General features: G+C 38.8%; 1 protein-coding gene across 6 annotated transcripts in view; it reads right to left on the reverse strand.

Moving 5' to 3' along the window:
* Positions 1–15,924, reverse strand: part of CSRNP3 (cysteine and serine rich nuclear protein 3) — a 101,509-nt gene that overhangs the window by 23,276 nt on the left and 62,309 nt on the right. For all 6 annotated transcript variants that reach the window (XR_004253388.1, XM_032189686.1, XM_032189682.1 and 3 more), the window contains one exon: positions 8,161–8,331. Coding sequence is in view for 5 of the 6 variants with exons in the window: in XM_032189686.1 (XP_032045577.1) it covers positions 8,161–8,331 (171 nt within the window). In the remaining variant the exon portion in view is untranslated. The remainder of the gene's footprint in view (positions 1–8,160; positions 8,332–15,924) is intronic.

Consider the following 15,924-nt stretch of genomic DNA (forward strand, 5'->3'; position numbering starts at 1 on the left):
GATCATTCCCATTAGTGGCAAATTATAAGCATGGCTGGAAACCATGCTGGGCCACTAAGTCATACCTTCTACTACCAACATTATTATTAAAATAGTTGCAATTTGAAATGGTAACTTTTATCTATCAGAACAAAAAGTACTATTTTTATACCTCGTTGAAAAAAGACTCATCAACAAAGAATAATAAAAGCCTTTGTTCATCAATAATTAATAACAGTTAATAACAGTTAATAAGAAAGAATGAAGCAATTTGTAAGGCAGAAAAGTTTAAACATGTATAGAGAAATGTGTGAATAGACTAATGGTGAAAAAAGATGTAGCACTACACAGATTTTTGTAATATATTTTAATGTAACTAGGACACTATGGTTAGAGACTGCCTCCTCAGTGGCATCATTGTATGAAAAAAAAACAAGTCCTGCAGCTAAATTAATTTCAAATAATGGCTGCCATCATATTGTTCTTACCAAAAGGCTCGTAAGATTTCTTGCACTTACCTTCTGTATTGCAAAGAAAATTTCTTTTTCATTTTACATCTCTTTGGAGGAGTGAAGGTTACAGTATCTGAGAATTTTATTATGAATGCATTTTTCAGTTTTTTCAAAGCTGTATATCAGCATCTCTCTAGCTTATGTAATTGTACCCCTTATTTCCTGTCTTAATTTGGCCCTCCCTACACCATACCAAGGGATTCTCAAAGCACGGAGCAGAAAATTCAGATACCCATAGGATACTTCCAGACCTCTGTACATTGGGGTGAACTGTTTACCTGTGAGCCCTCCCCACCCTCTTCAGCACCTCAAGCTATATTGTGTGCCCCGCCCTGAGAAAAAAACATTGTCAACTTCTGAAAAAAGAAAGATACAATCACAACTCATTCCACGTTTGAAAAATTCAGGTTAAGCTCTTTCTTATGTGCTGGTAACACATCTTATGATACACATCCAACTCTCATGTATGAATAAATTACAACCACAGAATCACAGAACTGTAGGGGTTGGAAGGGACCTCGAAAGATCATCAGGTCCAACCCCCCTGCCAAAGCAGGTTCCTCAGAGCAGGCTGCCCAGGTAGGTGTCCAGACAGGCCTTGAATATCTCCAGAGAAGGAGACTCCACAACCTCCACGGGCAGCCTGTTCCAATGCTCTGTCACCCTCACCGTGAAGAAGTTCTCTCACATGTCAGTGCAGAACTTCCTGTGCTCTAACTTGCAGCCATTGACCCTTGTCCTATTCCCACAAACCACTGAGAAGAGGTTGGCTACGTCGTTCTGTCCTCCACCCCTGAGATATTTATATACTCTGAGGAGATCCCTCTCAGTCTTCTCTTCTCCAGGCTGAACACACCCGGGTCTCTCAGCCTTTCTTCATAGGGAAGATGCTCCAGGCCCTGTATCATCTTTGTGGCCCTCTGCTGGACTCTTTCCAGGAGATCCCTGTCTTTCTTGTACCGGGGAGCCCAGAACTGGACACAGTACTCCAGGTGAGGCCTGATCAGGGCAGAGTAGAGGGGGAGGATCACCTCCCTTGACCTGCTGGTCACAATGGATTAAGTAGGTAAGCAATACTGTAATAATGTACTAGCAGACAAAGTACTCTCATATGCAAATAATGAATGTTCTATATATCTGCACTTTTCATCTGCTTTGAACATCCTCGTTTTGCTCTCTGAGTAGTGTACCTAGAGCAGGGTAAAACCTGAGAAAGAGAGAGCATTTAATTCCACACATCTAATGGCCAAAATAGAACCCAGAACTCCCATATGAGGGAATAGATCCTGCTACAGCTGTATTCGTGTATGAAAAGCAAAACATGTTTCCTAATTTTACAAAATCCTGATAGGAATAACATTTTAAGCCCATAATGTTTTTCAAACATTTTTACTAAGCAAACTGGTAGTTCTTCGATTACTAAACATAAATAATCTTAGTTCTGGCTGAACTCCAAATCATAAGCACTTTCTTCTGCTGTATCAGCTATTCTCCTGATGTCAAAGACCCATTAAAATAAATGCGAACCATATGGCTACTCGGCAGATTACAAGCACTTGCATCAATGAGGGCAAAGCAATTCATTGTCACCATCATGGAAATATCTAAGGCACATGAAAATTTCAAAAGGCTGGAAAAAAAATGTATCCTTTTGTATTAAAACTCTATCTGAAACAGGAAGAAATGCTAATTTTCTTAAACCCTACAATCCCATTTGTGTACTTTTTACATATTTTTAGTGCCACATAAACCACTATGGCAAGGAGGATTAACACCATTCTCCTGCTCAATGACTTTCTCATGTAGTGTTTCATCAAGTCTAATGACACAGAACAGCAAAGCCCCACACATCATAGTAACGTAGGCCAGAACATCACTGACAAAAGCCACCATGCTTCACTGTCTTCCTAGAAAACAAAATATTCCAGAAATTTCTTATACCACTCCCCCACTGCCTCCCAAAAGGTATTTTTCTAAATAGACTCTATATACTAACTTAGAAATGTAAAACCCTTAAAAGTGAAGTGCTTCCCCTTCATGCCTGGAAACCCGCATTAAAAGGAAGTGCTGTGTCATACTATGTCCCACCCCAAAGAAACACATGGGCTTGAGGGCAAGCAGACACTTTCTGAAATAAAAACTGAATGTGGAAGTCTTTAAGGGAGCTGCATACTCAAAAAAGAGTAAATTGAGTACTGGAAATTCGATGGGACATGGACAACATTGTGGAACCTACCTTAACAGTATTTCACTGCTTCTTCCTTCTAGTGCCTTCCTCAGGTAAAATTAAAGCTAAATTAATCTGACAGGTGTGGCTGGATGGGAATGTTTGCTTAATGCCACATTTATGTCACATTTTAAAAGGTTTTTGAAAAATACTAGTTTGTAGAGAAGTTTGGCACGAATGGGACAGGTATTTTATTTGAGCTTCAGTTAAACATTTTACCTCACTGTCAGAGTTTTCTTTAAAATCTTACATAAATGTTAAATTCTTTATATACATACTAAAAGCTGGAAATTTACTGCTAAAATTTCAATGAAAGCTGTAAGTTTCCTTCTTCATCACTCTTTATCTGATGAATGCTTTTCTTTGACATTGGCTACAACAGTCCAGTTTCTCCATTCTGCAAATATAATCAGCCTACAGGGAGAAGTTAACTGCTCTCTGCCTCACCATTTGCTCTAAATGCGAGCTGCTGTTTCTTGGATGATTATTTCTGACGTTGGCCCTAGCTTCAAGCACTGTGAGGAGGAAAGCTGCCACCGCGTATCCTTGCAAGAAGGCCCAAGCATAACAACTGTAATTGCTGAACTCTCCTAAGACGTTACAGTCAATCCTTTGTCCCATCTTATGGATGACTTCTGTGATTAGCCATTTGATATAAATGCAACTACCCATTTACCTGTCCACTAATTTGCATTTTCAAACATTCTGTGTATGTTACAAACATCTTCAACAAACACATCATTTAAGGCAAAAACTTCCCCTCTGTAGAGTGTGTGAAATGCACTAATTTAATTGAGAGAAATCTTCAAAAACAAAGACATAGAATTAATCACACAAATCCTTCTAAAAATCAGTGGGAGCCTGCTTCCTAATCCCTCTTTACGTTTTTGAAAAACTTCTACAATAGTCATTACTCCAGATGCAAGACAGCTGCCAGGTTTCTCTTGAGGCATACCCTGACCTATAATTTTGTATGAACATTTGAGCTAAAACATTGCACCACATTTCACTGAATTTCTTTCAGTTTCTCGGTGTATACTGTCCAGATTAACCCACTTTTAAAATCAAAAGTGAGACTCTCTCAACTTGTTTGCATTTCCTAGTGTTAGTCAACAAATGACAATGAGAATGTATTCCTCATTAACAAGGAAATTCCAGGCCTTGTGGCAGGCAGTATAAATCACTGCAATATGCCACAAATAAAGAATGGTTGCATTTAGCTATGCTTCTACGTGTTTTCCCCTAATAAGCCAGCATCACCACATTTAAGTCATTGAGATTTCTGTCTCTTACCAGTAATAAAATACAAAGTTTAAGCTCAAGGCTCAGGCCTTATGTTATGAACCTCATACCAAATAATACTTTATCCTTCACATAAAGAAGACCTTCCTAGTGGAATCCTTCCAAGGATTTAATACCTTCTTCCAAATGCTTTGTGGCCACACAGATGAGACAGCTCAATTTGTTGGTGACCATAGAACATTCAAAACAGTAGTTTTAAGGGCATATGGACAGAAGTGCATGGAAGATTTGTTTTTGAATACTTTTGCTTATCTTTGATTGCAAAATCAAAGATGGTAAGAGTACTTAGATACTGAAGGGTCTTCTCAAAACCTTTAATAACTAGCCACATTCATAATAAGCCACATTCATAATAAACCTCATTCATAATAAGCCTAAGGCATCTAATACTCTACAGACAGCACTGCATCCACCCTACTCAGCATAATGACAGGACTTGTGATTATGGCTGGCTGTAGGATAACCTTGTTAATGGCAGTGATAAGATTTAACGGTGAAACACAGAAAACTGACTGAAGTTCTATTGACGGTTGAAGATCATCTTGACAGACGAGCTAGTTCTGGAGATTTCACCTGCCTGAGAAGGTTCTACAATAAAGGCATTAGTCTGAAAGTTTCAGCTTCACTACACTGAAGTTGAAATGGCACAGGAAAGCAGCAGTTCCTCAGAGTATATTCCTTAAGAGATTAATCCATGATTAATTTGGTGTAGAATGTTTTTAACAGCACTAGAATGCAACAGCTCTTTCAATGGCATGTAATTTTGCAACTTAAATTTGGGTATTTTTCTTTATCAGAAAAATGGATCAAGCATTTAGGGACATGTACATCCATAACACAGGAAAAATCCCTCACATCTGAGCTAGTGCATGGAACCCAGTGTCCCTCAGCACACAATTGTAGGAATGGTCAGGGAGTTGTATAGATATCCTGAAGGGCAACTCCAAAGAAAACTCACTGTGGAGCTGATGAACCACAGCAGTGGGGTGAATCACAGCAGTGAACCACAGCAGTTGCGCGCTCAACGGGGCAATTTAAAGGAGCTCAAACAGTGAGTGTACTCCCACTCTACGTGCAACAGTGTCCCACAAAAGAGAAAAAAGAACGGGGTAGTAAGTGTCAAGAAACAGCTTAGAGAAGTAACTTCTGTCAGTGAGATAGTCAGGTATGTATTACAGAGGCAAGAAATCTAGCCAGCTTTTCTTCTACATTGGCTCTTTTCAGTCTGTTTACTGAAGAAAAATTATACAGAACTTTTTTTCCATATGTCCTTAGAAGTACTGTTTTGAGTATTCAACATCAAAAAGCTCCCATCTTTTATTTTGGGAGATTAATGTGTTTAAAGAATTAACAGAACATCATTCAATGTACATCATTAACAGTTTTGTTACTGAACAACACACCTGCATGTAGTTTGCAACTAGTTTTCAACCCCTTAGCATCTCCATGCAACACCAAGATTCAGCAGGTAACTGAAATGACACATTGACAATTTCTAGATATTTTACTTCTACAAAATGCTGAGTACCTCAAAAGGATCAGTTCACTTCTTACCCCTTCCTAGAACTCAAAATATGCTTTTTCAAATAATACTGTTTAAAAAATTTACAAGTTAAAAAAAAAAAAGTACATAAGAAGTGTTCCTGTCCTGAAAAACACAACACACACAACTGATGTCAACCAATACAAACAAAAATGAAAACAAATCCTGTGTTTTAAAAAAACACCAATTGTCCAATTAAAACATTGCTTCTAGAATCAAAGCACTTGAAAATTGAAGAATGTGAAAATAATAAAGTAAAATAAAGATTAAATCTCAACAAAAGAAGTTTTATTTTTTTAGACGTAGTCATTTATCAAATTTAAAACGTCTTTCAGCATTTGACAAGTATCTTTGCTCCTTTGCATCTATTTTAAATGTAAATGCAAGTATTTTTTATTGCAAACATATTAACTTTTACCATCAGACATCATCACCTTTTTAGTACAGAGTTCCTAGTATATATATCGGATGTGCCTAAGGCTACCAAATGAGTGATTTTTCTAACACTGCTCGATTGGCACATGTTGACTGTATAAACATGAAAAAACAATATATGATAATATTAAGAAGGAGCAACATCTCACTTACAATGTCTTAACAATAAATGAATAAAGCCTGACTTCCCCATCAGATGCAAAACTGAGTGTTTTTGCAACAGTTATGAAATTATAATGCATACTAGGAGAGAATTTGGATGCAAGATGCAAGTTTTTAAGTTACAAAGGCTGTGCAAGTATGCTGTATACAATAAGAGTAAAGCAGAATGTCAGATACCAAAAGATGCCTCTGTCATATACCAGTCTGCAAAAGTCTTTTCCTTGACTCCTGTTCAAATGTAGCACCTAAGCCACTTGCTCAATTCCTTCCCTCTCAAACCAGCTTTATGTAATACTATGAATATTCTGATTGAGTTCTTGGAATTTAGGCCACTGCATCTGTATTAAAGAAAATACTGCTTAAAAAGTAGTATTAATGATTCAGACAATTTTCTTTTCCTATTTCCATACTGCCAGCTGATGTATATATGTATATGTATAAATCTATTGTGTACAATTTGTGTATATATTTGTGTGTGCGCGCATACACGTGCATGGACCACATTTATTACGCTGGCTACAAATATCTCAGTTACATGGATCATTAATCATAACACTCAGAAATCCTATAGTTTCCCTTCCAGGTATTATTGAGAAACCAAACTATGTATTGTGTCAACTATAATCAAAGCTTATTGTTATATGCATGTATTACAACTTTCAAGATGTTCCTGTGAATTACTAGCTTTCTTTGTATTTGTGTATTCACAAAAAAATTGCTGTCTTCTATGTGGGTGGCAATGACTGATGTAACAGGACTGCTTTCAGTCTGTGATGAATAATCATGTAAGTCTTTAAAGAGACACAAAGTTAAAAGATCAGCATGCAAGTAATATTGCCACCAAACTGTTTCTTAATACTACTGAGATTTATTCGGTCGCTTACTTCTTTATAGCATTTTAATAATAGAAGATTCTGTATTTGTAGGGGACCTTAAATATAATATGCTTCATCAAGATTTTTACACATACATATTTCTGAAAAGTTTTGTCTGCATAACCTTTGCACAGAAAAAAAAGAGGAGATTTGAACCTTCATATCGAAACCCTATCTCAAAATGCACAGCAGCATTTGGCAGAAAAATCAATCATAAGAACCTTCATATCACATGGTACAAACACAATTTCTAGGCACATGCTAAACCACGTATTTGTAAGGATCATGTTGTATATGGGTGGTGACAAGGAAACTCACCTACTCCTTGGCCCACAGTTTTAAGAAACAGCTTTACAGCCACTGACTCCGGTGGAGAGATTTGTATATAGCAGAGCTGAAGGATGGCAACCCCAGCTTTTTAAAACATGCAGTTCATCATTAAAACAGCATAACCACCACCAAGTATCATAAACTACGAAAACAAAACCTTAATTAATTCCTCATATACATATATGCTGCCCACATAATCTACCTAGCTTTGCTAACTTAAGAACAAATGCTTATCTGTACACAGAAGAATTGCTGAGTACAGAGATACCATCCCCTGCCTGAAGAACAAAAACTACTGCAATGATAGGTGCCTCTGTGTCTAATACACAATGTTCCACAATTCGGGAGAAAAAAAAAAAAAATGTATGCTATTTTCTTTGAAGAAGAACTCTCAGAATACAATACTGTAGATAGCTGACAGCTGCATTACATTTGTCCATAGAAATTAAATAAGCTTACCTAGAGCATCTTCCCTACAGTTCCTGCTTGAAATACCTTAAGCACAACTCCCAACGTTATACAAATACATACATGACTCAAACAGCAAACAGTCAGGGGCTTCCAAGAGACTTCAAATTTTTACAGTGACAAATAGATTTATATAGATAACATGAAGGCAAAAAGGTACAGGTCTGCTAAGTTGTTCTGAACAAGTCACATACTCTGAAAGTCAGCTTTAGCATCTGTTCAATTTTAAATCGTCACGTTTATCTAACTATGGTGTTTGTAATTATTATTATAGTTTTATTTTGAGGAACAGAAATAATTGTTTAGATACACAACATTAGTACTTACGGGTAAAATGATTAGAAGTGGATGGATTGACACTATCACCACTGTCAGCACTTTCACTGCTAGAAATGTCATCATCTGATTCCCGCACAGAGGAACAAGGTGAGGAGCCATCAACTTCTTCAAACTTCCTCTTTAAAATTCCACTCATTGCTGCAATGCTGTCACATGCACCTGTAGCAGGAACAGAGGCAATGAAGCATTGAAACATCCAACTGCAGAATATGCAGTCATAGTCTCCAAAGTCATTTTTATTTAGAAGTACCAATAACTTGCCACTTCTCATCTTGAATAGCCATTTAGTATGAGATTAGGTATAATTAATTAGGAGACAGTGAAGCCACAGGAAAGAAAAAAAACTTCATAAATCATACTCTCTAACTTGCTACCTGTGGAAATGGTTAGTTACATTGTTAGAATAATGGGTAACAGACTGGTTTCAGGGTATGTATTTTGCCATTTGGAAGTTATCCCTTTTCATGTAAAAACAAAAATTTAATTTGAAATATAGACTCTCTTCAGGTCAGGGAGAACTGTGTCTGCAATAGCCTGATGCTGTGCATGAGTTGCAAGGTGCTTAGCATTCCTGATTTCTACGGACATCAGCCCCAATCTAGGTTATGCTGTGAAACGAAATGAAAAAGTGGGAGCTTCTCTTCTAAAACTCTCATTTTGGAGGAAGAAATGTTCACGAACAGATGAAGAATAAAGAAGAATAAATCATACTGAACATTATAGTTCACACTGCCAAATATGTGATCTAATTAGTGCTCACATCACACCTAAAAGAAATCGTAAGTTAAGTATTATCTGATAATTCCATATTACAGAGAGATAAAAGGCAATGAAGTCACGAAGACCATGTATCAGTTTCACACTCGATAAACCCTTACAATTCAGAAATTCCCCACTCCAGTCAGAGATACTAATTGCTTCCCAAACTCTCTCCTCCCCATTTTAAGAAATGAGATGCCTAATATGCCCCTGAAGTTACATAGAAGAGTATAAGTATTTAAGCAGGAATTTAGCATCAAAGGTAGAAATTTACAATGACTATCACATAATTAAGGAGAAAGTGTATCCTTAGTGTAACCAAGGAGAGATGAAGGGCAGCTGTAGCTTGTTCAGAGGACACATATCTGCTCCAGTGCCTCCTGCAGCACTGCAGAGGTAAATGGTGCTAATACTTACCCAAGGCAAGAAGTTTATCTAGGACTGATGATATCCTAGACGAGCAGGATGCAAAATCCAGAGGACACCACAGAGTACTGCCAAATCCCACTAAAATCAAATCACATCCCTCCCTCGGATAGAACAACTTAAATCCCTGCAGCTACCTCTAGGACTAACTGCTTCCAAGCCAGGTACATTCTGCTTCAGACAATGAAGCCCCAGAGCTCCCTTCCAACCCAAACTTTTATGATTAAGTTTGTCACAAAAAAAAAAAAAAAAGCACCATGAAACTGTCAGGAAACTAACATATGTCAGGCTAAATGACTACTAATAAAGGATACAAGGTCAAGGCACAGACTCCAGTTGTGGCCATACTTCTTAACAATTAGCACGTGTCACAGCTTTGGCCCAGGCCACCTAGCACTCTCCTGGATCCTGCAGGGTGCAGCTGGTACCAGAGCCATGCCCAGTAGGCAGCCTGGATGAGGGCACCCTGTTTTTGGTGGAGGGCTGACAGCCACTGTGGACAAGAGTAATAACCTGCTGCTTCCATCAGAAGCCAGAGAATGCTGTCCTCAGCCTGCATCTTCTCATCTTTTTAATTATCACAGAGGTAGCCTTACTGAAGTAGCAGCTATGTTCTGATCCTGTTCTGACAGCACTTTGATAGATCCTAAGATATGCTTGCTAAACCTCAGAGGCAGTCTAGTACCAAATAGATTGAATGTCTCCTCTGCATCCCATAGCTCCCTTCAAGCCCTAAGATGAGTTTCCTTCTGTGAATAATCAAAGGCAGCTTGTCAGAGGTTTGCAACCAACTTTTGGCCTGATATGAAGCTAGAACAGGACAAAGATGGATGTATGAAGCTGACAGCTATGAAAAACATATTGATGGATTCATCAAGTCACAGAAAGTCTGTAAGACTAATTCAAAACGGTAATTCAGCAAACAGATCTGTCTGCAGGAAAAGCTAGGAAGGAGACTGAAGAATAGTACAGCTTCACCCCAGTGCAACAGAAATTAGTTCGAATTATTTGCTTTGCTTTGCTGACAAAGCATTTTACATTGCCTGCCAGATCCTAAGCACAGCAGGATGAAGTTATGGGGAAGTTTAAACTTGCTTTTGTAAGCCAATACTAGAAATTACAGATACATTATACAAAACTTTCATTATGTTATTTAATTACAAGGGCTAGAAGAAAAGTTTTATAATAAAGGAGATCATTCACCTCTTAAGGAAGTAAAAGCTCTGAGAAGCACATACACGATTGCAGCAAGTTTAATATCCTGTCTCCAGTAGCAGTCAGTATTTAATGCTTCAGTGGAAAGCAATGGAATGAGAAATTCAGCCACAGCCCACTGCAAGATACACGGCTCTGCTTCCTCATCCTTGCAGTCAATTTCCCCTAAGCATAAGGCTGAAATGTTGCTATATTACTGTGCACAGCCTCTTAAATTCATTTGACTTGCTCTCCCAAGGCAACAAGTTTCATATTAGTTTATCAGGGAAAAAGACCAACAAAACAAATCTCCCAAAACTATAGCCACAGACCCTTCAAAATCACAGCAGTTCCAGCCTTTACGATATTTTGGACAGTAAGGAGCAGCAAAAATACACCAGTGTCCAGCAATATGCTTTACCAGAGAGAACCCCACCTATACTGGTATTTCCCACAAAGTGGAAATAGCTGAAGAGAAGTCAATGAGATCTTTTTGCATTTATATAGTGATACTTACATTTCAATCCCCAAAAGCAATTAGATTACAATGGATGTGCAGTGCACCCCATGATGTGTATGGAGTTAGGAAACATGGTTATACTTGGGGGGGGGGGGGATGTGCGGGGATACAGGGAGGGCATGGCGATGGAGACACAAACAGAACCACAAAATCAAGTTCCTCAGCCCAAAGCTGAGCCTGTCAATCCACTGAATCCACTGCAGTTGCCTGAATGTGTGTTACTGTCTACATTTGCAGTCTCATAGCTGCGTAACTCTTAACATTCTCAGCACTGAGGCCTCACTTGGAGTGCTGTGTCCAGTTCTGGTCCTCTGGTACAAGAGAGACGTGGACATTCTGGAGGGTGTCCGACGTTGGGCCACCAAGATGATCAAAGGACCGGAGCACCTCTCCTATGAGGAGAGGCTGAGAGGGATGTTACTGTTCAGCCTGAAGAAAAGGAGGCTCAGATGGGATCTCATCAATGTCTATACCTGAAGAAAGGGTGCAAAGATGATGGAGCCAGGCTCTTTTCAGTGGTGTCCAGTGCAAGACAAGAGACAGTGGGCACAAACTGCAACACAACCTGGTAGCCCTGCTTGAGCAGAGGTTTGGAACAGGTGACCTCCAGAGGCTCCTTCCAGCCTCAACCATTCTGAATCTGTGATTCTGCTTCTGGGAAACTTGCCAAAGCAGCACAGCCAGAACAAGGAAGAGAAAGTGGGGGGAAAAATCTGCAGATCTGAAAGCACTTGTACACACAGTTACTATTCAAACAGGTTCTTCACAATTCTGAGTTAATGATTCCCAGAACAAGAAACAGATTCCCAACAGAAGGTACCCAACTCCTGAGTGTAACGTACAGGGAGCTCTGGTCCCTAACACAGCCCTCCTGATTCTGGGAACTGGTGCTGTGTTCAGTAGGGCAAGGGAGAAAAAAAAAAAAAAAAAAAGGCAAGCAGACCTGGTCTGCAACCTAGGCAAGTGGCAAGTACACACTGCCAAGCACACACAGTACAGCATCAACTAGTCACAGTTGCACATGCTTGTTTTACTCCTTGCACTGGCACAGGGACACAGAAATGGCTGATTACTGTCTGCTGACTGGAAAACAGTGGCTTTCTGCTAAGAAGCTCAAAACTTTTGAACCACTCCAATGCCCCTGTCTTTTGACTGTTTTCCTGAAAAAAACTGCTTTCCTAAAAACTACTTTCCTGAAAGACTCTACCTGTCACACACTTCTTCAAGGGCATCTAAGCTTTTTCATGGTCTCACTTTCAAGTTCCCCTGGCGTAAAGGCTGCATCTGCATATACTCAAAAGTTACAAAGCTTTGAGATGCTTGAGTAACTCATGTCCAGGTCTCCCTGGGAGCTGGAAACTTGGTGTTCTTCCAAGCAAGGTGTCTAAGAACAAAAGAAAAGTGGAACATGATTTTGTAGTGCATGTTGAAAACTGACAGAAAGGGTTGGGCTGGACCCAATCCCATGAGTGATTGTTTATGTACCTGAAGGCTACTTAATACAACAGAACACTTGGCAAGCTACCTGTGCACACTCTCTCTGGCCTATGAATCTTGGCATTATTTTCTACAGAGTGCAACGGTCCACATCTAGACAGAGGACTAAGAGTCTCTCTAAGCTATAGCTCAGAGGCAGCAATTCCTGAAAAACAGATTCAGGTCTCTAGCGTCCTGGTGAGCTCTCTTGAACTGTTAAACTACTGTGTGAAAGATAGGACACCTATTCAGCAGCAGATTTTTAAAATAAAGTTGCTGTAAGAGTGACCTAGGCTCTGTTCTTGAAGATACATGGGCCTGCCGTCAGGACAGGGGTTTGGACTGTGGCTGCGCAGCACTGAGATCTCACATACCAAACAGCTGAGTTGGGGGTTCAGTGCTGAACGGTAGCCATCCAGAAGTTATGGATTAAAACATTCAACCATCTAATCTCTAATTACCTTGCTTCTTATTCCACTAAGGTGAAGTGACTTAGGGACTAATCTTGAAACCTTACTCAGAAGCAAAAGATCTGCAGTCCTCAAAAACCACAGGCTATCCTTACCACATAACAGAATGTATTTCGGTCAAAGAGAGTTGCTGGAAGTACAGGGTATTTTACAGCCGCCTCAACACTACTACAGAACACGTGCTCCTCCCCACAGCATGTTACTGGACTGCAGCATCAGTAACTCCTGGCATTGTACACATGACTTGTCTTTAAAAACGATGGGAGTCTGACAAATTCTAAAAGACTTTAAGAGGAAATATTTGAAAACAAAAGCAGATGTATTAAATAATAGAATCTCTAGGGCAATGATAGCTTGGCCTGCTCATTTCATAATTCATTGATCCCCCTTCCTCCCTTCAGTAAAAGGCAACTGAATTCCATTAATTTGTTTTCTGGCCACCTTAAAATCAACTCAGCTTTCTTAACACTCTTAATTAGATACTTTAAATGTTACATTTACATATCACAGTTAACATATAAGCAAGATTACAATATTTAGTCGGGAAAATACATCCTCTACAAGAGGGCTTGATTTAATTGAGAGGGCATTAACACTTGAATTTAGACAGTGACACAGAATTTTGTTGTAGCCTATAGACACTTTCTTTCAAAAATATTTCCAGCCATTATGATTCCAAACATGGAGGAAGTGAGGTGGCAACAATGAGGCTGCCAAAGGAGATGGTCAAGTGAAATGGCTACAACAACTTAAACGGCTAAATAAATACAGGCTAGAAGTCAAGTCAAGGGTAAAGATATAAATTCATACTGCCTCTGGCAGGAATCAATTATGCTGGCTATTCTGACCTCTAAATATGTTCTTCTGGAAACAGGAACACAAAGAGCTTGCTCTTATTCTCTCACTTCTTGCCCATTTATTTTAAGACTTATTTTCAGTTCTGTATTAGTCCAATTACTTTTGTGAACAAACAGCAGGGAAATGTTCTATCTGTGTTAAAAAGTACAACAAACAAAACAAAATCTTGCAACTCTTGTGGTTGAAAGAACTCTCACTCCCTAAGACTTTGAGGAAAAGACCTGAAATTATTAGTGGAGACATCTCTCAAATATTAAATAAGTGCCTTAACAAATGAACATTTGTAAGTTCTTGACAATTGATGGCAATACGGACTGAGTAACAGCACAACAGATGAGGTAAAACTGTAGAGAGAAAAAAGATGAGAGGATTTTTAGGCTTACGTAAAAAATTCTTACAGAAATTGGAAGCTGATCCAAAAATGCTGAGTTTCAATTTTTCTCCACTGTTTAAGAAAAATTATAAATCAAATAGTGCAGCCATGTGCTGTCATGATCACTGAAGGCCAGTTATAAAGGAGATGGTAAACAAAGCAGATATAAAAAACACAGACATCCTTGAAGTTGTGTTATCATGCCACAGGTATTCATCTATGCTATGTTTTTGATCATGTAGCTAAGGATATGCACTAGCTTAGCTCACTTTCAGCAAGCCAGCACAAAAGGCAGAAGCAGATGAATTGTACCAATATACCTTGCTTCTCAGCAGAACTGATTTGTCCAGCAGAACGGTGCCCTAATACAGTCACAGTACTGTGAAATGTATTCGTAGCTTCAACAGGCATCTCTAAAGTGTAAACATACTGATTTGGATACCAAAATAAATACAAAGTAAAGGGTCATATGAGTGCAAGAATTATGCTATTTCCCAATTATTCATTGCTTTGTTTTACAAATGTTGTTGCTCTTCTAACATAGGTTTCCTTTTGTCACACACTGAAAAAATCTAATTACGTATACACATTGGATGCAGATGTTTAATATGCCTTACCAAATATTGTTAATAAGAAATTGTAGCATAAGTAGAATGAAAAATGGTCTTAGTTTATTATGCACCAAATCCTGAGATATTAAAGAGCTGCCTGTGCACAGCCAGCAGCCATTTGCGTTTTAGTATTGCTGCAGTTTGTTATACAATAGGCATGCTCAGCACGTTCCCTAATGGAGGCTGTTTCAACTTTCCTCTCCTTAATTCAGCGTTCAAATTCCAGCTTGGCAGATGATTGTGTCCAACCCAATGCCTTTGCCTTGTCACAGCCACTTAAGAAAAGGCACAGCTGCACGAATACCTTCTCATGTGCCCATGCAAGTCCTAATACAGACCTGGAAGTGCCAGCAGCTTCCAGGTTTTCTCTGAGGGAGAACACACAAATTTGCGTGGAGCCCAGATGGTTGGATCATGTCTTTTATGTCTTTCCAACTTCAACAATAAGTCATTTAAAAGTTACAGTGTGAGCTTTTTTTTTTTTTTTTTTTTTTGGGGGGGGGGGAGGGGGGAGGAGAGGGGAGGGGAGGGAATCTGGTAACTTACAAGCAGCCAAGCAAGAGATTTTGGTTTGTTGTTTTTGTCCCTTTTTTTTGAAGACCAAAGCCATAAAAAAACTCCCATAACATCTTGTTTTTAAAAAGAAAGAATAGAAAGAACAGTATTAAGCCAATTAGCTAATATCCTCGCAAGGCTGTGAGAATTTTTCAGATACCAAATACATATTTGTACAGTCATTAATAGTAGTTTGGTGACATGGTCACAGATTAATGTCTATGGTAGCTCAAGACACTTCTTGAAGAGATTAACTCTGACACCTTTTTCTACCAGTAAACTGGGGAAAAAAAAAATACTACAAACTAAACAGCAGCTCAAAAGTATCAGAAAAAACATTACTTCACATTACTTTCTTTAGCAGATATATTTGTTGAACAGTGTATATGAAACAAGCCCCTGTAAACCAAAATAATTTTGTTCAGGAGGAGATAACATTCAATTACCACCGAAGAAATAAATGAGCATGCTCCATGGCATGAGCATAAAGTCATGTCTTCGTTCAAGGCT

The sequence above is a fragment of the Aythya fuligula genome, chromosome 6 (assembly GCF_009819795.1).
Source record: "Aythya fuligula isolate bAytFul2 chromosome 6, bAytFul2.pri, whole genome shotgun sequence".
Classification (NCBI taxonomy): Eukaryota; Metazoa; Chordata; class Aves; order Anseriformes; family Anatidae; genus Aythya; species Aythya fuligula.